Source organism: Leuresthes tenuis, unplaced genomic scaffold (genome assembly GCF_036924035.1).
Source record: "Leuresthes tenuis unplaced genomic scaffold, fLeuTen1.0.hap1 SCAF_8, whole genome shotgun sequence".
Classification (NCBI taxonomy): Eukaryota; Metazoa; Chordata; class Actinopteri; order Atheriniformes; family Atherinopsidae; genus Leuresthes; species Leuresthes tenuis.
The window spans coordinates 33,679,455-33,703,799 of record NW_027325362.1 but is presented as its reverse complement, the minus strand read 5'-3'; the positions used below and the strand labels follow the sequence as shown (position 1 = coordinate 33,703,799).

Sequence of the window (24,345 nt, the reverse complement as noted above, 5' to 3'; positions counted from 1 at the left end):
TAAAAGTTTTAACTTACTCAATCCTGATAATCATTTTAACTCCAACAACCCCCAGGAGCCAAGGTTCGGCCACCAGAGACTCGGTGGCAAAACATGCTTATATACTACAGAGATTGAAACATCTCTGTCTTACAGATGAAGCCTCAGTTAGCTCCTCAGTTCTGTTTCGGACCAACATGAAAATAAGTTATTCTCATGTAAAAATGTTTGCTCAGTTTAACAAATGCTTTCTATACCTGCGTAATCCAACTCAGGGTCGCAGGGCATCTTCAATACATGAAAATGTAATTCATACAATGTGCATTATGTTGCTCATGTATTGATATCACACATATGCCATATTCAAATCCTTCAAATATGTAAATCAGGAAATGAAAACAGTTTTACAGATAAACTTGTTGTGTTTTGTCTTTGTGTAAGCATGTTTGCTTATAACATATATCATAGCACATAAAAATATGCAGTCTTATTCTTGTTACACCACATTGTCACTTAACTTTTATTAGTAGTTGTTATTGTTGTCTTTGCCAGCCTCTTTAGCATGACAACAAGTACCAACAAGTCATTCAACTGAAATGTCAAATAGGAATTTAGTTTATACTGCCGAAATTGGCTAATAACTGTAAAAATCCCCTCTAAATAGCAGAAGAGAAATACACCTCAGCGTTTCCACATCAGAGCAGATATAGTTCTGGAGTATTTATTTTAAGAAGCCACAAAGTCGTCAGAAGGAGAGGGGCGGATGGAGCAGTTAAACACTACGCTTTCAACAATGGGCCTTTGTGTGAAGTGAAATGGAGACCAACATTTGTTCCATGAATAATACAACAACACTCTACCAAAACATTTTTGTCACTTCCTGCTTAAGTGTAGACAAGTGTAAGTCACCTGGATAGGGTTAGAAAATATTCCCAGTTTCACTCATGACACAAGTCATTATTGGCTGAATCTGTCTGCATGAACAAATGCCACATCAGCATGTTTTGTGCAGAGCTCATGTGTTACATCCCACAACTGTAAGAAGAGCCATATATACAAGAGTAACATCCCTGATTCCCTAACAGGTAGTGCATGATGATAGAACAGACTGTCTGGATCATGCTTGACAGCACAGTGTGAAGACACAGCACCATGAATCCGTAGCCAAAGGCAGACAGGATGGGGTTTTATTCAAGTAGTACATTGATTAGAAGTGAACTACAGGAACAATAAGAGAGCAAAATTACTGGATCTGCACAGAAACTGGTTCCTTAAAGTGTGCTCAACATTTCCACCAAGTATTTTATTGTAATCTTATTGATAAACAGACTAATGAACAAACTGACATACAAACAGCACTGCTCACATACTTCAAATTAATAAAAACTCTCCAAGCTCTTTAAAAGACGGCATCAGTTTCAGCTACTTCAGGTCAACTCATGTTATAAATGGTCACAGCCTGTCATGAAATATGATTCAACAGTACTTACACCATAATGCATCTCAAGAACAAAACATTAAATTCCTTTTCCTCCACACCGCATAAGAAGAAAACAAGGAAGCAAAACTTCACATAACTGATGAGGACCTGTAACCTGATGTCTCCCACATCAACAGCATACATCATGTCTGCAATAAAATGGGGTCCTTAAACTTGGAAATGTACAGGTACATTTAAGATCATTTGGATTAAATTTAGTCATTTAATAAGCTGGATAGATTCCCACAGATGATGAACTCCTTTGCTGCAGCAGAGTGTTGGATTAGCTGATGTCACAGAGAATGGCCAATATGGAGCTGGCCTGTGAGGCAAGTTTACTGCTGCTGTGATCTGTCAGTTTACTGAGGCTTTCCTTCATATTCACAGAGATGAGTTCCTCCCTTGTGACACCTGAAGTACAAAAAATATGTATGAGAAAGAGATACAAGTATAAGATGGACTGTGGTGCTTGTTAAAATATACACGAGTACTGTATCCTTTCAACAAATACTGTATGGATGTATCAATAAATTGGTTTATTCTACATAAAGATGCAGATTATATGCTACTCCACTATTTTTTTAAGAAAAGGAACATGTGTTGAAATAGATGTGCTATCAGGACAAATGTTCAATATGTAAGGATTATTTTATATCAGCTAATTTCCCTTCTATGTCATGGGTATTTTTTTTTCTTTTCAACATTTCCTATTAAGTTTCTAGAACTTTGCAAAATCTGACAGAAAGACAGAGAACTTAATTTATGCCCATTAGAAAATTAAACTGTTTGATAATCAGAAAAAAAACTCATCAACATACACTATATAGCCAAAAGTATTCCCTCACCTGCCTTTACACGCATATGAACTTCAGTAACATCCCATTCATAATCCATAGGGTTTAATATGATGCCGGCCCACCCTTTGCAGCTATAACAACTTCAACTCTTCTGGGAAAGCTTCCCACAAGGTTTAGGAGTGTTTATGGGAGTTTTTGACCATTCTTCCAGAAGCGCATTTGTGAGGTTAGACACTGATGTTGGACAGAAGGCCTGGCTCTCAGTCTATGCTCTAATTCATCCCAAAGGTGTTCTATCGGGTTGAGGTCAGGACTCTGTGCAGGCCAGCCAGGTTCTTCCACACCAAACTGGCTCATCCATGTCTTCATGGACCTTGCTTTGTGTACTGGTACGCAGTCATGTTGGCACTGAGAGCGACCCATTCTTTCACAGATGTTTGTCTGCATGCCTAGGTGCTGGAATTTATACACCTGCGGCCATGGAAGTGATATAACACCTCAAGTTAATTATTTGGATAGGTGAGTGAATACTTTTGGCAATATAGTGTAGGTGCTCCTCACTGATGATAACAAGATAACTCATAAGACTGATGCCAGGATAAAAAAATCCTCCCTGACTGCTGAGTTACAAGAGTTACTTAGCTTTATCGAGAAGCTTCAGTATATCATAAGTTTAAACTTGGATATCTAGAGCCAGTGGGCATTAGACATGCTGCAGTTTCAAACACTTGTGAGTTTAATCACCACTCAGTTGTGGTTGTTTCCAGTGTGTTCAGCAGAGTGAAAAAGCTGAGAAAGCTTTTCACTACAGCCCCACTGCTCAAAGGTTGCAGCCCAAAAAGGTCCTGAACTCAAACAAATAAGAAGAAACAAAGAAGACAGAGGCAGAAGGCATGCTCTAAGTACATAAATATACCATATGAGATGACTGAGTGGTTTTTCTGTGTTTTACTGACATATTTCTTTATTATTTGGGAACTTGAGCTGGAAGCTGAGGGGTTCAAGAGTCTTAGCTAGGCTTTCTTATAGCACTTTTGTTCTGGTCTTGGTTCCTATACAACTGACCCACTCATTAAGTTTTTTTCTCATTCTATAATATGTTGAAATTAACTTTGGAACATACATTTTGAGGAATTCTGTGTGTTGTAAAAGCAAGCACATACTGGAGTTAGCCAGGGTGCAGATGAGACCTAAAGCACTGAACTTGACCTCAACCGCTCCATCAGGATCCTCCAACATCTTCTTTAGCATGGGTAACAGCTCTGCCTCCTTAAATGGATTCTTCATAGACTCTGGAGTGTTCACAAACACATTAATCACACATAACATAAAATCCACCTGTTGTGTATGCCGTTTCTTTTTAGTCTTTGGTAAATAATAAACTTTTGACTGAACTTATAAGTCTAATCATTCAAGGTAATGTTTGATACAATTGGGCCCGCTACTTTAGATTTCATAGAAACTCTGACATTGCTTTACCAATATCAGTGGCAGATGCTATCGCCAAGGCAACCAGGGCTTCATTCTGCATGATGACATGCTCACTTGTTGCCATAGAGATAAGGTGTCGAATCCCATCTGCTCTGGCTACAGCACGGACAACTTCCTGTCAGAGAAAGGAAATCAACCCATTTTAATGATTGGTGATTAAATATCAAGTAATTTCAGTATCATCATTTTAACTCTGGCTGAAACTGACTTTTTAAATTATATTAAAAAAACGCACAGGACTGTAGCTGTGTCTGATGAGAGCAGCCAAAAGGCGACTAGCTTCTCCCCGGACTCCTGCATGGTCTTTGGCTTCACACCACTCCATGATCCTAGCAAGTAGCACAATATCTTTTCCCAGCATCAAGGCTGCCTCCTCTGTAACACACATCATAGGGAGAGGGGAGAAAATATGTTACCAAACATTAAAAGTAACACAGAAAACTACAAAATATGGTCTGATGATACAATAGCCCTTTAAACCTGTAATGAACTACACTATACTGATAGTAGTATACTAGTAGTATACAGTATACTGATAGGACTTTTAAATGGCAGGGTTCAAAATGTCAAATTTTTGCTAAGTATACATTCAAAGCTAAAAATAACTTGGAATGGATTTAAATGTATGAACATGATGGAACTTTTCATGTGTTGAGTTTTTGGCCATTTATAAACCATAGTTTTCACAGTTAATAAAAAAATAACAGGTCAAAAGAGGAATAATGTGGGAATAAAGAAAGAATTATGATAACGGTGATAATAAAAATAAACCAATCAATCCCCCTGTAGTACCACCTTTGTGTCTGATCTCTCTGCAGGACAGAGGTCTCATGGCCACTTCTATCAAATCTGACCATACTCACTCCTCCTCCCCTCTGAACACATTTCTTTGTCCAACAAACACAAACCCAGAGAAGTCCTGGCATCTCTCATCTGATCTGACGCCCAACCAACACTAGACCTGCTATATCTGCAAACTAGCACTACTTGTTGTTTTTTTTCATCATAGAATTAACTTGGTGGTTGTGTCGGTGTTAGTGAACTGTGTTGTGTGCAGATGTCTGTTTATTGACATGTTTAGTGGGAAGATGTACATGTTGAGCTCTTTTCAGACATGCACTCCTTTCCAATTTTTCTAAAGGCAACTAAGGGCACTAATCTGAGCAGCTGTTCACAGGAATTTGATGACATTTTTAGCAAACAAATGAATACAAGCATCATTCAAACATTTCTGCTCTATGGTGAAAAATGTAGCCATATCGCTATATGGACGTACAATGTTTTTCACTGACAGCAGTGACATGGAGACACTGTCCTCAGTTACAATACTCCTCATGTTTTTCTTAAGTTGATAATAGCTAAGGCCATTGTGTGTTACTGCAGTCGGTATAATACCAACTGCTGAATACACTTTAACATGGAATACACTTTAACATGGAGAAAAGCTGCTTTACAGTTTTTTTTTCTGTTTTACAGAACCTGACATGCATGTTTTTGGATTGGGGGGGGGGATTACCTGGGGAGAACATGCAAACTCCACACAGAAAGGCCCCAGCTGGGATTCAAACCAGGAAGCCTCTTTCTGTGAGGTGACGGTGCAAACCACCACACCATCCTGCAGCCTGTCATGATAGTCTCAGTTGAACAATTTGTGTGACTGTTGTCCCACATGAAAAAAGGGGAATGAAGTTGCATACATGAGAAGTTTGGACATACCTGCTGATTCACAATGAACTGGTAGCGGTGTGCAAACTTTTGACAAGTTTTGTATTTAAAGTTTTGTCACAGTTTTCTCACCTTGTCCATCCACCATCATGCGTAGTGTACCCAGCAATTTGAACTGAACTGGTGGCATGTCAGTACGCAGCAATGTCTTTATCCTTTCAGTCACCCCGTCCTCCAGCATCCGCACTTTGTTGGTTGCTGAAAGACAGAAATGTTATATAATGCGCTTGCAGGTGTTTCAGTAAGGTATGTGTGTTCATATCATGCCCTCCACTGTGTGTGCAAGTGTGTGTGGTTCACACTGATTGCACAGTTTGAGACATGACTACGAGTAGACTGACCAACAGCTGTTCTTCATCCACTGCTGCTACAAAAAGAGTCCTCAGTGTGTGCTATGTATGTGTGCTAAAGATATAGAAAAACTTTGTGCTGTATGAAGTTTTTGGTAAGTTTGACTTGAACTGTAAAGTGCTCCAAAATGTCATAAAGGATAGAAAATACATTAAAGATGTCATATTTCTCAGGAAAACAAAAAAACATTCAGCATAATTTTGGCATCCATTATGTTTCAAATATAATTTCAGGGGCAGCTGTGGTTCAAGGTGTAGAGAGGTCATCCATCGATCGGAAGGTAACGGGACTTAACAGGCATTAAGTGTAAAAAGTGTAAAATTGCCCCAAAACACAACCCTGGTGTTTATTTAGTTCCCCTGTTTGTAAGTTCCTCATTTAGCGAGCCGTTCTGATTTTCATCTCTAAAATACAGTTGACTCCGCCTCCTCTGCTAAGCCCCGCCCACTCACATCCACCCTGCTGGACGGATGAAGCCAGCTTCTGGTGGAAATGTTCTGCTGTCAGCTGTACTGAGGAGCATGCATCTTCCATCCAGCAGCAGCCTCAGAGGATATAAGAGCCCAGTGGATAAACTATATCTGAGGCTAATGTTCCAGCAGAGTTAGCTAAAGACTGTGAATGTGCAGCAGCCACTTTTCATCCCACTGTTTTAACAACTTGGTCCAGTTCAACGCTGGACTGAAGGAACTGAGCCACAAAGAGGATCAGTTCCAACTCTCAGAGCCTGAACGTCAGAGCAGGGAAATAGAAGTATGTGAGAAATAACTCCTCATAGTTTATTTACTGATTTATTTTTTACTTTAGCAGAAGCTAACGCTAACAGCTAAGCTAATGAAGATGACGTACACCAACTTCTAAGGAGTTACTGCTGTTCCTTTCTGAAAGATGAACATTATTGTTCCCACATTACTTTGTTAACTGAAGCTTTCTAGCTGAACAGTTCCGTTCTGTAACTCAGACAACCTGCAGCTGTGTGGATAAGGTGTGTTTCCAACACAACACCATTATTTGATGACATAATATATACAAAATGTTTAAACGCAGTAATTATTACACTACTGCATTACTACGAGTTACGCTTGATGAGAAAGCATTGTTTACTAGCATCTGTTATTAATTAACAACTTTTTTAGGGGGGAATAATAGAGTAACTATCTATATCTGTGTGTAGTAGCTCACCAGAAGGGCAGAGTGTGGATGTGGGCAGGAAATGAGAGCCACTGTGCTTAAACCAACAGGTATTCTGACCAAAGTCTGTCTCATACATCTCAATAAGACCTCAGAAAATTGTGTCAAATTGTATAAGAAAAAAAAAGAAAAAGACATAAAAGGCATATTATGTATCCTTTAAAGGATTGCTTTAACAGTTGGTCATTTGAACCCATTTGCAGCTGTAATGTTCTGAACAGTACCTGGAATAGCCAGGTTCCTAAGTGCACTCAGTCCAGCATGTTGAACAGACACATCTCCTTCATCTACATGCTGCTCCAACAAGGTCAGAATGTGTGGAACCACACCAAGCTCCAGCATCTTCACACAGTTACTGTCTGACAGAAACCCAGAAGGCAAAGACACATTCAAAACTTGGTTACTATTTAAGATAAAAATAATTCCATATGTCACAGAAACACAATATATAAATATTATGACCATAAAAAAACAAAAGAAAACCATGTGTTATGCTGAAATATACTTTTGTAATGCTTTTAATACTGTTTTTGCTTTCTACTAAAAAATGTAGCTGTTAAATACTTCACTATATTCACCACATGTTCTCTGATTGTTTGTGACTGCTGTGTGCTGAGCAGGCAGTGTACAGTTGTTGTCTTTGGAAACAGCTGCCTGCTGTGGCTTGAAATTATGATTTATGAGCAGTGAGAGTAAATCAAAGGGGGGAAAAAGTGAAAATGAAAAAAAAGAAAGCAAGTTTCAAGATGTTAAAATGTTGTGTACTTGTTGGAGACCATCCCTTCGGACTATCTTACCATTCCTCGCAAAGTTGGCGATAGCAAGAGCACCTGACAGTTGCAGCTGGGTGTTGGAGCTCTGCAGCCAGGACAGAATGTCCTGATAGACCAGACCGGATCCCTCCCCAAAACACTTCTGCATGGACTCATCTGACAAACACACACATAACACTGAATGCACACTTGGAAAGAATGAGGCGAGTTTGAAAAACAAATAAAATAATGAGACTGAGAGGGCTCATAATACTGTACAAAAATGAAAAGCAAAAACAAAATAAGTAATAGAAAAACACTTGGCATTTTTGTGATGTCATTTCCAGCCCCTGTCCTTTCTGTTTTACCTCTCTGGTCCCTTTCTTTACCTGGTAACTGTAGATAAGTAGTCAGTCTTTACCATGCAGTGCTCATACTGTAGGACTGCTATGATATAGGACAAGGCAGGACCCCTGTGAGTGTAATTTTCGCTGGACAGTCTGATTACCTGTACCAATACCAAACTATCAAAAGAAAATGTGATGAATGGGGTGCCAGACAGATAAACAGTAACACAAAAAAAGACAGAGTTCTTGTTAAATACACAAACACATTCTGTCAGGATCCGCTGTTTTTGATTAAGGCTTTTATTTAGTTATTTCCTGTTTTTTCTTGGTGCTGCTTCCTGGTGGGTGTGGTGGCTGATTGTTCATTCTACCCACCTGCACTGTCTGGCTCCGGTGCATTTAAGCTCCAGTCTCCTGTTATGTCATTGCTAGATTGTTTCTAATCTGCTGTAGTCCAACAACCGGCCAACTATTTTTGTCAAGGTTAATGGGTGTCTTTTTTTTCTTTTTTTTTTAATATTACTTAGTCTATGTTTTTGCCTTGTCATCTTCAGAAGACCTCCACCACCTCTGCCGCTCAATTAACTCACCAGGAAGGATGGCCCAAGCTCCCATTTAACTCTGGTCTGGTCAGTACAAGCCCTTATCTGACTTTCACATCTCTGGATCTCTGAACCTCCTGGATACTCAGACTTCAGCATTACATTTGATTGTTTTTCGAATAAATTTATTTTCCATTAACCTGCTTGCCTGGGTCCAGTCTGCTTATATTAAAAAAAAAATGCAAATCTTAACACATTCAGATGTCCCACATGACTCACCTCCTAAAAGCAGGGACACTATTAGGTTGGAGGCAATCTTCATGCTGCAGAGGTCATGGGGGTCTGAGTGTCCTTGTAGACCCCGAATCATGTCTGATAAAGCCTCTGGTACTCCTGACTCCGCAAACTGCAGCTTCAGTGTATCTGGTGGCACAGTACCATGATCAACAGGTGTACTTGCATATTTACATTTGCTTTATGTCTTTCACAAAACTTGATTTTTGCGCTGGTAATTTTATCAACATGCAATGGTAATATTGGACCTGGATGGCATGGACTCTTCGTGCCTGTTGCATTAGTATGTTCAAGAATGTCCCTTTCGGACAACAATATGTGAGGAGAGTATTTAAAGGAATCAAACAAAGGGACTTACTAAGCTTTCCACTTGCACTTCACAGCTGATTGAGCTGTTATTTACCACAGAAAAAAAAGCATGCCTTAAATCCTGTGATTGTTGCTGTGCTGAGGAAGCACAGGTGATATGCAACACCACCTGAGAGGGTATGTGTGAGAAGGAAGAGATTTTCCATTCTAGAATTTACTTGAACTGCCAAACGAAAAACAGCCAAGGTGATGTTGCTCTCAACTGATCAAGAGAAATGTAAGACGACTTGGAATCCTTCACAAGAGGAAGTCCTGGAATATTCACTGCACCACAACCTAAACGCACACGTTTCAGTTTTTCTCCATGTTTCTCTCACCACTCACAATCCCACTTCAGTTTCATTGACCATTTCATATTGCTCCATGCTGGTCACTGTTCACTTTTTAAATATTGTTTGAAATCTTTAAATATCTCAATTAACGATTGAGAATTACTAGTTATGATTAAAATATGACTTGATCAATGCCACATTCCTCTTTTCTGTAGTATTCTCCATGTCTTACCACTCTCGCCCAGTGAACTCAGGATTTCCAAGATGACATGTCGGCGTTCAGCATCAGGAGCACGTTTTAGCTGAAGAATCAGAACATCTGCCACGTCCAGCTCTGCCAGTGCCTCTCTTGCACAGTCTGCAAACACAAGCTTCTATTATCATATATGAGATATGATTTAATATCTGATATAGGCTGTGTTTTTGGCAACAGTTCAAAGACCTAAATGTTAGGGGGGGGGGGTGTAGGTTTAAATGCACAGCAGTATCCCATCATTAAACCAATAAAGACTGTATCCTGAATAAGACACTGCCATGTAAATAGCATTGTCTGATCACCTTACCCTAAATAGGGTCATAGTCACCATCTTAAAAAACATAACTGGGTTATGTGGAGGATACCTATATTTGCTGCATTATGTAGACATGTATACTCCTTAACAGCAAAATTACCCTCTATTAGTGTTCACAGCATCTCACAGCACACACTGCTGCTTCATGACTCATGCTCAGGGCTCCAGAGTTAGAGCAGGAAGTGGGAGAGGGAGAAGCCTGAGTAATCCGCTCAAATCTGAGAGATTTGGCTGTAATTAAGGCTATGGATGGGTGAGAAGTTGGTGTAGGGGGATGTAATGTTGGTATGAGTATTTATAGGACTTTGCTTTGTAATAATGTAAACAGAAGTATAATATAATAATACTTATATGCAACTTATGTAAACACCCCTATCAGAAGATTGTCTTACATAGAATTAGGTTAATAGTAAGAAAATTGCTGTGCAAGTAAACAAATACAATAATGTCGGTTTTGCAAAGAATATAGCAGTGAGTGTGAATACTAAGGGAGGTGATGAGAAACTTAACACTGTAGGGAGAATTAGCTAACTGAAGTCAAGTGTAAAAGGCAGGAACAGAGGGCACAAAGGATTTTTTTAAACAAAAAATAGGGAGTAAAGCTAACTAAGATGCACAACATGATCATTCAAAAACCAAGAATCAAAGTTAAAGAAAGTAAAAGAAAATCATGACCAGAACCACAGACCATGACTTTTAGATTGTATGATTGATGTGGTCATCAGTCTCGGATCTGAAGCCAATGACAGTGTTAGGTCCCTCACAGTCCCTCACAGTGTTAGGTGAAAGGGTAAATGGTAAATGGACTTGTACTTGTATAGCGCTTTTCTAGTCTAACTGACCACTCAAAGCGCTTCACTACATGCCGCATTCACCCCACTCACACACATTCATACAGCACGTCTTAAGATACTTAACTACGTGCTTTTTCTAATCATTCATACACATTCATACTCCAGTGATACACTGGGAGGCAACGTGGGGTTCAGTGTCTTGCCCAATTGGTGGGCGACTGCTCTTCCTCCTGAGCTACACCACCCGGGTGTGGGTCCAATATTTGTCTGGACCCAAAAACAAGCTGGTTCCCACACATGAAGCTTTAACCTCTCTTATGAAATACAAAGCCAGTAATCTTTTCCATTGAGATGTTATTACCTAACTTTTCTTGTGACTGATGTGCTGGCTATCATTTCAAGATAAATTTTATTGCTGAAAAATTATTGGGCCACAGAAACAGTTGTTTCTGACTCTTCAGTTCCATCCTCCTGTCCAAACAAGGCTATTTCTATGGCTCCAAAAAGAAAAAAACAAGATGCCAACAGTGAAACGCAAGACTTAAAACCAGCAGTTCACAAATAGGTGATCTTACTATGGCAAGATCTTATAGAATAAAAAAAAAACATTTTGGAGGATGATAAGTACCTCCATCCATCCATTTTCTATCCCTGCTTAATCCAATTTAGGGTAATTTAGGAGGGGGCTGGAGTCTATCCCAGCTGAGTACACCCTGGACAGGTCACCAGTCCATCACAGGACTGTGATAGTCTATGTTTAAATGTTTAAACATGTCTAAATGTCTAAATGTCTAAAATGTCTAAAATGTCTAAATGTCTAAAATGTTTAAATGTTTCATGAGTAGATTAGTTAGCAAGTGAAATATACATGTTGAAGAGGCCTTCACTGAAAACATCAAGTTGGTGGAAAGCAAGAGCACGTTCACAAGGGAGGATGAGAAAAACAAACTGTCTTTTTTGGACTGTACTGTTTCCACTGAGGAGGGTTGAGGTCTCAACACTGAGGTACACGGGAAACCTACAGAAACAGATCAATATCTGCCTTTGACCCACACCACCCACTGGAGCACAAACAACTGACATCAGAACTCTACACAGTCAGACTGAGAGTGTCTCTACGTAGGCCGCGATAAAAGAAAAGGAACACAAACACATTAAGAAAGCACCTCAGTCCTGTGGATACCCAAACTGGATCAACTCCGTTAACAAATCTGGAAACAACACAGCGTCTAACACAGAGGAAAAGAAGGACAGATGTAAGATCAGGCAACAGTGTCAACACCCTCAGATGGAAACTGGTTTGCCCAAAGGATAAAACATCCAAACACAAACTTAGTGGTGTTGCATACACATTCTAGTGCAGTTAGAAGTGACCAGACCTTTATAAAGGAGAAACTAAACAACCACTTCAAAAGCACATGGATCAACACAGGAGAGACAGCTCCTCAGGTCCAGACTCAGTTGTCCGCCCACATCTCAAGGAGAAGGGATACTCTTCTGAGGACAATAACGCCCACATTGTGGATAGAGAAGATAGTTCATTTGAAAAATAAGAGTTGAGGAAGCCATTTAATTGGAAAAAACAACTTTAAACAGAAGAGGCGGTCTCAGGTGTCACCTACTCAGCACTCACAATGCAGATCGGACTCTCATTCCCAGTTGGTTTCACAACCATTCACACCTTGGATCCTGTGGCCAACTCACACACTGAACAACCTAAAAGACCCAAAAGATAGAGGTATGGGTCAGTAATATATATGTGACTTGAGCGACTCCTGTATGACCTAATGACTCTCATAAAGTCCCAGCTACAGCTTATGATTCTGACATGCCACCAGCTGGTTAGAACTGAAGAAGCCTTCAGGTCAGAGGTGAAACTTATTCAAGAACCAAACGAGAAGTCCAGTTGCCTTTATTCAAGCTCTTACCATGACCTGGATGAAAGAGAATCTACACCAACAACTCCAAAGAGCACAGAGAACACAACACAGAAATGATCAAGGACAAGTTTGAATATTGAGGTTCTGTGATTCAATCAATATTTACAACAATAAACAGAAAACAGAAAATAATCACCCATGTCAGCCAGGTTACAGAGGGCCAGCAGGCAGACGTTGACCAGTGGGTCATTATCTGGATACTCTCTCATTATGGACACCAGTCTGGGGATTACGCCACTCTGGACCAACTGGTCCTGTTGGTATGCTGTTAAGACAAGAGAGAGTGCAAGACTTCGGGGGTGACAGAACAGACGTGGAAACATCGTTTTGTTATTCTTTTTACACTGTGGGATTTCAGCAACATCAGCACGACTGTTTAAGTGTCTCTGAAACTGCCTCAGAGCAGGGGGAGGTCCATTCAGATTCAGGGGCACTCTCAGGGAATGGACATGAGGACATAAGTTATCAAAGGAAGAAATTAAAAGTTTTATGATGTTAAAGAGCTCAGATACACATGACGAAATGACATGTTATAAAGTAATGCTCAGAGGACTGTCCTCTGAGCAGTACTTTGATCTTTGTTGAATTGTACGGTCCTTCCTGTTAAAAAGAATGAAAGAGTTTAAAAGTTTCAACTTACCAAATCCTTGTAATCATTTTAACTCTAACCATTTACATTTTAGAATCATAAACTAATTATATAACTACTTAGATAACTACTTAAAATTTAAGGCTAACATGTAATCTTTCACTCTCTGACCCCACAGAATAATAAAGACCATGTTTCACATCTCCCTGTTGACATAAAAGCCTGCTGACTCAGTCAGTGCTGTCAGACTGACTCACTGTTGTCAAAGCAGATCCGTCCAATGGCCCTGCCAGTGTTCAGCAGCATTTCTTGATTATTGCTGCTCAGGTGGGGAACCAACACCTTCACCAGGCCTGCCTCAATGCATGGTTCTCTTACGGCAGCTACAACACACACATAGAAAAGATTCAACTTCTTTCATTGAATTCTGCTTCCCTGCATTCTGTATGGAATCACTGTAAATTTATGGAGGATTTACAACAGAATCTAATTGTATCAAATGAATATAGCAAGTTACATTTACATCTTTTGCATGTAAATTGAAAGTTAATTATGCCAATTAGAACACATTTTTATGTTATCAAAAACAATATTTTCTGAAACCTCATGAGAGTCGTGGGCTGCTGAACAGATTAGAAAATTTGAATACGTCGTTTCATCTGAGGGAAGTTTGTGATAAAGAAGCAGAGATAACCAGGGGCCTCATGTACAAAAGGTGCGTACGCATGTCAACGATCAGGTATATCAAGAGCGAAATGACCGTGGATATGTGCGGTGCCTCACGGCAACTTCATGGCTGTCGTACGCACTTTTCTACAGCTGTTGATTCTTTGGCGACACTTAGAGGTGATGTTGGGAAACTGTAATAATATATAAATGTGAACACAATTTATCCTCAGACTGAGTGATGTGCACATCTGAGACACATGAACAATTAACACTGATGAACAATTAACACACCCATGTGTCTGCAATTATACGAGTGGATATAAAAGCATGCACAAGTGTTGCAGTGCATACTATTAAAAACAATGGCTGCTTTAGCGATATTGGAAGACATTGTGCAATTGGAGGAGAGCGTGTGTTCAGAGACTGAGAGGATTTGCTGGCACATGATGACAAGTGGCTCATCAGCCGTTTTGAGAGCAATCCTCCTGGAACTGTGCACAGAGCTGCAGTCGGCCGAGCGCAACACAGCGAGGAGCCATGCGCTGCTTGTGCCACAGGTGACGTGCACACTGGGGTTTAAGCAACCGGGGCATTCCAGAGGGAGCTGGCCAACCGATTGGGACTGTGCCAGTCGACCCTGAGCCGAGCCATGCCAGCCAAGTGGGACAGAATTATCTGCATCTCAGCAGGTATATCAAATTCCCACAATGCAGCTGAACAGGCCAACACTGAAGCGCAATTTCAAGCGAGAGACGGTTTTCCTAATGTAATCAGAGCTATCGACTGCACACACATTGCTATAATTTGCGCATTTGCAAAGCAAACCCCAACATCACCTCTAAGCGTCGCCAACGAATCAACCGCTGTAGAAAAGTGCGTACGCCAGCCCTGAAGTTGGCGTGAGGCACCGCACATTTCCATGGTTATTTCGCTCTTGATACATCTGATCGTTGACGTGAAAAAGTGTGTACGCCACTTTTTTGTCTGTACGTACCCCTTTGTACATGAGGCCCCTGGATATTTTTGTGCATAGGAGGGCATTTGGGTTTGAGCGTACGCCATGTTTCAGTAGGAAATCCAAGTCTTTGTACATGAGGCCCCTGGTGAGCAAATTTGATCCTTGGAAACTTATCACTACCAATATGCTAGCTCCATGATAACACTGAACTGGAAAGGTACCTGCGTTTTAGATTACACATCACTACCCAGAGAACAACTCCTAAAATCAGAATTATGTCCTTTAAACTATAATCCCTTCATGTGACACGGGCACAATTACAGCTCATGTGAGTGCTTCCACATCCACTTTGACAAGTCACAAAGTCCTCTTGCAGAGGATGGGGGATTTTAAAACTGTCCTTTATTGTCTGTTTTATATTCACTTGAAAGGGGTTTATAAAAATTAAATTAAATAAAAGAGGCAGATTTTAGGAAAATTGTTTCATGCTCACTCATATTGTTAGAAAAGAAAAGAAACCATTGTTATTCTGTCATGATCTGTGTCTTTTGGTACTTTTTTTGATTTTGGTTTTCCCATGTTGTGTATTTCCATTCTGTTGTTGTGCGGGTCTTGTCTCAGTTCTGTTTGCTTCCTCATTTGTTTCCTCAGTCTCTTCAGTCCGGTCATCAGCTCTACCCTCCTCTGCATTTAAACTCCTGGTTTCATTCTTTCTTTGTCAGATCCTCTGTTTTCTGCAGGTTGTCGTTGCTGTCTTTTTTCAGTTCAGTGTTATTCCTGCTTTCCGAGTTTGATCCGCTGTTTTGGTTTTGTTTTCTAGTGTTCTTTTTGGAAATAGTTATCTGGCTTAATAGTTTCTTTTCATTTTACCTCCTGGCTCTCAAGCTTTGTCTGCACCTGGGTCCTCCTTCCTCGCCATCACCTTCACGTGACATTTTCTACTGTGATGTACTATAATCCAAAATGGCATCATATAGAACAAGAACAATGATGTCCTCAAGTTACAAAAGATGAAGAGTCCAGTCCATACTAGGACATCATTTTATCTACAGCACATTTAGCATTAGTAGTAAATTTTCAATATATTTTTGAACTAGTACCATTCAAATATGTAGTAGTTTGTCTTTCTTAAATTGGAAGAACTCAAACTGTAATTATGGTTGCACATCAACCCTCTGCTGAATGCTTCATCCTTATCCAAACAAAGATTCTATTTGATTCAGCTAAAGTGTGGCTGTTCAAAAAAGAAACGCTTCTTTGAAAGTTTCAAGAACAACACAAATCTTAGGGACAAAGGAAAAAAATCTTTTCCTCTAATTTATCAAATAAGACATTATATTTTAAGTGAATTCTTAAAACACTGGAAGCTTATTTAATTGTTGTGTATTACTCAAGGTAAAAAGAATAATAAATAAAAATAACTATGAGTGTTATACCTTCTCGTGCCATCTCTGCCACCACCAGAGCCACCAGGCAGCTCAGGCTGCTCTTACGCTGTAAAGCCTGAGCCAAGGTGGGTAGAATCCCACTTCTGGCAATCTCAACAGCCGCATCTTTCTCTGTGGACACACAAATAGATTTGTTGAAATTGATAACTATATCAAGATCACAGCAATATATCATCATATCACAGCAAATACCAGAAATAAGTGATTTTAGTCGACTGCTTTAGGTTTACTGTCATGATTCTCAAATCATTCTCTGGAGAGCAGGGTAAAAGTTGAGAACTCCTTTTACAATGTTCTTTGGTATTTGATCAGAAACCTTGAACCTACTCCTCAGATACAGTAGATCCAAAATATTCTCTATATATTGTTAGTTTACTTACACTCCAGAGCTTTAACCTTGGCGGAGTCAATATTGGACACTCGCTCTTTGAGCTCATTCTCTTACATCGATATTCACCAATGAAATGAGAAAAGTATTTGTTAACGCGGTCGGGTAGGAAGTCATCCAAGTGAATTTTATCTGTACATCAGGGGACTTTAAATCTAGCTGAATTCTCTGTCGAGTTCAGAATGCTAGTGGCAGACTCTTGATGGAACTGTGAGGCTCCTTTTGACCACCTCCTGAATTGTTTATCTGACACTATCAAAGATGAACAAGCAACCCCAGACTTATCTGAGACATTACACAGACTGATTTCTTCAACCATAAAGATTGATAACCGCTTAAGAGAGAGATGCAAACAAAAGAAAGTGTCCTGTTCCAAAATATTCTCATTCTGGGAACTCAACTTGACCACTTCAGAGTTCACTTACTGCTACTTCTGCTGATGACCCCATGCAGCTAGGGAGAGGTCATCTCACCCAGGCTGAATGCCTGCAGATGCTACAATCTGGTGAGTGTCTCTATTGTGGTCAGCCAGGTTTCTTGTCCAGTTTGCCCAAAAGATAGGACAGCCAGTGAGAGTGGGGGTACTGACAAGCCGGACTAGTCAACCCACGTGGGCCCCAACCAAGATTCAAATTCAAGCCACTCTCTCCTTCAATGATCAAACTCTCTCTGTGCCCGGCTTGATAGATTCTGGAGCTGACACTAACTTTTTGGACTCCCAACTTGCCCAGAAAGCTGGTATTTCTTGTAAACCTCTCGCACATCTTATTTCAGCTAATGGTAAATAGTAAACGGACTGTATTTGTATAGTGCTTTTCTAGTCTAGCTGACCACTGAAAGCACATGCAACATTCACCCATTCACTCATACACTCTTACAGCATGTCTTAGTCCATATAGGCGACACAGTGCTTTCTTCTAAGCATTCACACACATCCATACATCAATGGACGCATAAGTAGGCAACATGGAGTTCAGTATCCTGGACAAGGACATTTCAATATGTGGCCCGGAGAGGCAGGGAGTCAAACCACGTCCTTCCGATTGGTAGGCTGCTCTTACACCCAAGTTACCCCCACCCTTAATGCCTTAGATGATCAGCTAATAGCCCAGGTGACACACTCCGGTTAGATCAAAACTCTCAGAACTTATTGAGTTTAAACTAAATATTGTTTTTAAACTTTCCGCCCGGATATTCACGTGACCCGACGAAGATGGCAGCTTAGCAGAGAGGCTCTGATCAACCGTGCACAAAAATCTTTTTATTCCCCGGACAGTGGCTTGGAATTCAGATGCTAGTAGCATGGCCGACATAGCAGATGGGCTAAGAGAGTCGTTCCACTCCGAGTTCGGACTAAAACTGGACAGCATTCACAACTGCCTCGGAGGGATAACTAATGCTATAACTGCATTAGAAGGCAAAGTGGTTGAAGTTAAACAGGACGTGTCGGAACACACTAAACGCATTGGAGAAGCGGAGGACCGAGTGATGGCGGCAGAGGAGGAACTTGAGAGTGTAATTACAGCCCGCACAAGGCAAATAACTTACAAATTATGAGAGCTAAATATAACAAATTATCCATTAAAAAAGTTACTATGATCAAGGAGAAAAATGTGGTAAACTGCTGGCTTGGTGACTTAAGAAAAAGCAGTTAGACAGAGTAATCAACAGCAATCAACCTCTGGCAGAACCAGACTCAGGATCCAGACCTTGACCAGCTGGGGTTTGAGAGGCCAGGAAAGAGGGGACAACCAATTGGATTGCAGTCTAATAACAAAGGAATTAGCAGAAGTCATTCAAAGTATGGCTTTCCAATTGAATTTTACAAGAGATTTGCAGAGAAACTTCTGGTCCCATTATTGGACATGTATAAGGAATTCTATATAAAGGGAATACCCCCTCCGTCTTTGAGACTTGCGATAATAACTTTAATCCTGAAACCAAACGAACCACCAAACGAATGCTCCTCTTTCAGGCATATTAGTTTGATGGGGTGTGACATTAAAATACTCTGCGAGGCCTTAGCCAGAAGACTGGAGTTGTATCTTCCCCATCTTGTTGACAATGATCAAAACTGCTTTGCCAAAAATAGAAATGGATTTCATAACATTTGGTATGTTCTGAACATATTGTATGAAAAACACAACTTTAGGGATACAGCTGTGTTATCCTTAGATGCGCGTCAAGCATTTGACAGGATCGAGTGGGGTTTCCTTTTTAACGTGCTCCTGCGATTTGGAATTGGAGCAAATTTTCTGAGATGGATAAAGCTCTTGTATACAAACCTAATCGCTGAAATATTGACCAATAAATATGTCTCTCAATCATTTACTCTCCACTGATCAGCGAGACAAGGGTGTCCGTTATCGCCTTTGCTATTTGTGTTGGCTATTGAGCCCTTGGCCATAGCCACAAGAGCTCATAAAGACATCACGGGTATAACTATTGGAGGATATGAGCATCACATAGCTTTATACGTGGATGACATCTTTTTTTTTTTTTAACAAACTTAAAAGATAGTATTCCCCAGTTAGTGAATTTAATAGAAACATTTGGAAACATATCACAGTATGAAATATATAATTCCAAATCCGCACTAATGTTTTTGAATGAAAATGAAAGACTGCAGTCCAGCTAAGGAAAGCAATGTATTACTTTTCAGTAACTTCTCTTCCTGTTTGGGTGACTATAGAGGAGGCATCAACACTAGGGATTCCTCTCAAGCTTTATTTATATTCAGCATGTGTCAGAAGACTGGTTAAACAAACAAAAAATGGCTTTCTTTAAATTCCTCCAATTGAAACATTTTAATTATTCAAGCAACTGTCTGAACCTCCACTATCTAAAATCGAGGAATTGACCCTATCCCACATGGATGGTAGAGTTGGTACAGTTTTCACTGTTCTATGATTTACTGTTACAACATTCAAATGAGTCATCTTCCAAAAAGATGGAGGCATTGATAATTGATTTAAAGGAGGATATTCATGAAGCTGACTGGGAAAGGGTTTGTTTTAAGGCTCAGACCCAGTCTGTTAATACCAAATATAAGCTGCTATAGTATAAGTGGTTAATGTGCACTTATCTTACACCTTGCAGGTTGAATCACATATACCCTAATGTACCTGATATTTGTGTGAAATACAGAGAAGAAAAGGGTATGTTAATTAAGTTTTTACGGGAATGTTTAAAGATACACCAATTCTGGAAAAATTTATTACATTGTATCGGCCTCATAGTTGGAAGGGAAGTTCCGTTGCAAGCCACAATATGTTTACTGGGAATACATCCAGAAAACTTTGTTGTGTCTCAGCAGCAGTCACTGCTCATTGACTTTGGGCTCTTACAAGCCAGGAGGATAATTGCACTATTGTGGAAAAGTATGGACACACCTTCTATTGGAATCTGTACAAAAGAACTGATGTCCTGTCTCGCTTTGGAGAAAATAACATATACTGTAAAAAAGAAAAATAATTTTGCTGATCTATGGAGACCTTATATAGACTTTCTGGAAACTCAAGACCTCGAAATGTGATTAACTGTACAAGTTCTGTCATTTATGCACTGCTGTTATCCTATTGGAATTTAATTTTGTTTTATTGAATTATTATTATTTATCTACATTATTATTATTAGTAGTAGTAGTAGTAGTCTCATTTTGTTTGTTTTATCTAATCTATTTATTTTTCTTTTTTGCCAGATTGGGTTATAATGTATTCATGTCACTTAAAATGTCAATGAGAAAATCACAATAAAAATATGTAAAAAAAAAAAAGAAAAAATCATTTCCACCCCTGAATCACCATTAGTCCATGGTCATCCCTTGCTGTCTTTCCACAACACACATATTACCTGGGAGACTGTTTCAGTGTTTAGCTGGAGTTCTAAATGTCATTAATCTTGTTTAAAGCCTCAGCCTCAATGAAACTCAGGGCAGCGAGAGTTAGACTCCTGATTTAACCTATTTTCCAGAAGAATATCATGAACTAACTGAAGTGTTTAGTAAGTCAAAAGCCCTGTCACTTCCTCCCAACAGACCCTACAATTGTGCAATTAACCTTTTGCTCGACACATCTTTACCCAGTAGTCGCCTGAACAATGCCTCGACAATCTTTCTCGACCAGAGAAATTAGCAATGGAAAAGTACATAAATGAGTCACTCCATTCTGGCATTATAAGACCTTCGTTGTCTCCTTTAGGGGTGGGTTTCTTCTTCGTTTAAAAGAAGTATAAGACCCAGGATTGATTTTTGGGGTTTGAACAAGATAATGGTTCTAAATAAGTACCTTCTGCCCCTTATCAACTCAGCCTTTGCCACAGTCTCCTGACTCCTTTGCCCACTCTCTGTGCCAAGCAGATCATGGTCCCACATAGCCCTGGATTTCATCACCGGGTTGCCACCCTCTAAAGGTAACATTGTTATTCTTACTACCATCGATCGCTTTTCTAAGGCAGTTCACTTTGTGGCTCTTCTCAAGTTGCCTATAGTCTTTGAAACAGCGGACATCCTCCCTCAACACTTCTTCCACATTCATGGGATTCCTGCTAACATCCTCCGGATCGTGAACTCCAGTTCATCTCACAAGGCTGGAGGTCCTTCTGCAGAGTGCATGGAGTGACCATCAGTTTGAGTTCATGTTTCCACCCCAACCAACTGCCAGGCGGAGCGGGCTAACCAGGAGCTCAAGTCCGCTGTGCAGTGTGTCGCTGCTGGTAATCCAGTAATCACTTGTGTTGGGTGTCACATCCTCTGCCATCGGATTTACCCCAACCTTCGAAGGCATCCGTGAGTTACCTGCATCTGCTTTTTCCTGGGTGGTGGGTACTGTCTTGGTTCTCTGGCATTTGGTGTTCTCCCTCTTGTGTTCACCTTCTTTTTCCCCATGTATGCATTGTATTGTCCCCCCCTGCTGAGAGTTGGACTCCTAAGTGAAATCCAATTCTGGAAATCGTGCCGAGAGCCCAGGAGATCCCAAACCTATCAGCTGCCAAGTCGCTGCCTGTCCGCCCCTTCACCACTAACCCGGAGGATCGACCTTGAGGATTACAGGCAGAACCCTGCGGACCCCCTGGACCTGGAAACCCTGCGGAAATCTTCTGGATTCCTCCTGTTTGGACATACACACCCTGTGGAGAGACCTTCCTGGAATCCTCCGTACCCTGAAAAACTCGCTCACCTGTTGCACTCACCTGACTGTCCACTCAACGCTGCCAACTCTCACTCTCTGGATACTCCTTCTACAGGAAATCAAGTATTATTTTGTATTATTTTTTTCCCAATTGCAATAAACTTGTTAAATCTTACTTCTCAGTGTCGATCTCTTCCTTGGGTCCAAAACCTCCTCCTTGTAATATTTACACAATATCCTTTTCTGTAACTTCAAAAAAGCATTTTGTCAGACTTTGGCAAACTTTCACTAGAAATTTTCAAAGGACTTATACATTTTCTCTCCTGCAACTATCAAACTGTTGCTTCTACAAGTCACAGAGTTTGGAGTTTTTTTATATCAATACCAATCTGATGAGACAGGGTTATTTAAAATATATATTTTTTTTAATTCTATTTAGTTTGTAAAACTATTTAACATAAAATTCTATGATCCATGATATTGTGTTTTTCTATAAAAAGAAAAATCCAGAATCTTATACACTTGCAGGTCAAAATATACTATACTGACCAAATTTTAGATTAAGTTAAAAAAAAAGATTGTGTGACAAAAATTTAAGAAAGACAAATTCACTTAACTCTGTACATCAACAACATGGAGAGTTGGGAATAAAACACTTATTTTGTCATAGCAAGTGAATTCATCTGGCTTCATAAGTTATGTCTAGTATTTAAGTTAAAATACACAAGATTTGGACATTATCACATGTCAAGTAATGGTAAGCTAAAAAAAATGATTTAATAAAATGAACACAATGGTGGAGCGGTTATGGAGAACATATTAGTTAATGATTAAACATGCCATCTATACAGCTAAGCTTTTGAACTGGGCCCAACTTTTTATGTTTTTTATTTTATTTTGTCGTCTTGGGTCCTTAAGGCTTTGTTGCTTTTATTTGCATTTTATGTATTACTCTAAATAATAAACAAATAGGGCACATTTTTCAGGTCTTAAATGCTTTTTTTTAATGTTCTCTTTGGAATTTGGACAGAGGAGAAATAAAAACGACCTCCTGTTCCATGCTCACTAATCTTATTAATCACACAGTGTTTGTGAGTAACTAGCTGATGTAACCTTTTCAGATACAAAATCCATTGTTCTGAACGAATTGTTCTGAATTCACTTCTGCTTTTTGCAAACAGTGTACTTGAATAGATTGTAGCGGTGGTGTGGTGGTGTGTGTGTTCGGGGGGGGCACCTATTTATATGTCACATTCCATATGAAAGTAGTAATGTAAGTCTGTGCATCTATATATTTGAATGTTACATGACCTACTCTTTTCCAGCAGTACAGCCAACACTGTATCCAGATGAGGCTTCAGTTCCTCTTCGATCAGCTCTGTGCTCACACTGATGGCCTTCAATGCCTCACTAAGAGAGTCTGTAAGATAAGCACAAAAACAAAACCCCCAAAATATGCCACGTTAAAAAATAAGAGACGTTAAAATTATTCCATCTCCAAATAATCAATGAAATTTCAAATATTAGTTGAAACAGTAAAACAAAAGTGTAAGAATTGCAAGGTCATGGAGAAGAGTAAATTAGTTAGTTATTCTGTTATTCAGCAGAATAATGCTGATAAGCAACTGATTGTATGAACCTGGTTGAATATGATTATGAATGTGCAGTGAAAACAGCAAAACAACAGAAATGTGGCAATAGTTGATTGTATAATTATTCAGTGTCTTGAAGTATAAAACAGATTAATTGGGTATATATTTATGATATTTGTGGAATCAAATCAGACACGTTTTATGTGTGTGTGGTAGTGCACTACCAGTATTATTATATTAGCATTATCTATCCCAGTTTAGAAATTTTCATGCTTAGCTCTATAGTTTATGAAAATCCCTCTCCTCCCTGAAAGCTCAAAAAGTCCTGTATAAGTTTACACTGAACTTTACATGGCCTTTATATGTGTAGGATTTACTGGAAAGTATTGAGTAACCTTACATAGATCCCCTGCACTTCTGGTGGGCTTTCAAGGTTTAACTGTTGGGTTAATAAAAATAACAAATTGTTCAAGCAAACAAAAAGCAATGGGATAATATTAATGTGTATAAATAAATAAACACCTCTATAAATCTCAAGTGTTATATTGTACTGAAAAATAATATGCAGACAGTGTGTTGAACAATTAAAATGCGGCTTAAAAATCAAATTTTATTTAACAATATGGTGTTAAGTTTGCCATCAGAATATATCAAAACAAGGATTTTTTTTTCTTCT

General features: G+C 39.6%; 1 protein-coding gene across 2 annotated transcripts in view; it reads right to left on the bottom strand.

Moving 5' to 3' along the window:
* Positions 1-697: 697 nt before the first annotated feature.
* LOC140313448 (rap1 GTPase-GDP dissociation stimulator 1-B) overlaps positions 698-24,345 on the bottom strand; it is a 37,383-nt gene continuing 13,735 nt past the window's right edge. Inside the window, exons 1-14 of one of the 2 annotated variants that reach the window (XM_072391544.1) lie at positions 23,393-23,471; positions 22,254-22,326; positions 16,549-16,671; positions 13,743-13,868; positions 13,033-13,161; positions 9,823-9,948; positions 8,935-9,078; positions 7,812-7,943; positions 7,239-7,373; positions 5,545-5,670; positions 3,983-4,122; positions 3,736-3,862; positions 3,420-3,548; positions 698-1,870 (exon numbers count right to left, since the gene is read on the bottom strand). In XM_072391544.1, the coding sequence (XP_072247645.1) occupies positions 1,743-1,870; positions 3,420-3,548; positions 3,736-3,862; positions 3,983-4,122; positions 5,545-5,670; positions 7,239-7,373; positions 7,812-7,943; positions 8,935-9,078; positions 9,823-9,948; positions 13,033-13,161; positions 13,743-13,868; positions 16,549-16,561 (1,455 nt within the window). In that variant the 5' untranslated portion in view covers positions 16,562-16,671; positions 22,254-22,326; positions 23,393-23,471 and the 3' untranslated portion in view covers positions 698-1,742. Of the gene's footprint in view, positions 1,871-3,419; positions 3,549-3,735; positions 3,863-3,982; positions 4,123-5,544; positions 5,671-7,238; positions 7,374-7,811; positions 7,944-8,934; positions 9,079-9,822; positions 9,949-13,032; positions 13,162-13,742; positions 13,869-16,548; positions 16,672-22,253; positions 22,327-23,392; positions 23,498-24,345 lie in introns of those variants that run through there. The other variant, XM_072391543.1, reaches the window with a different exon arrangement.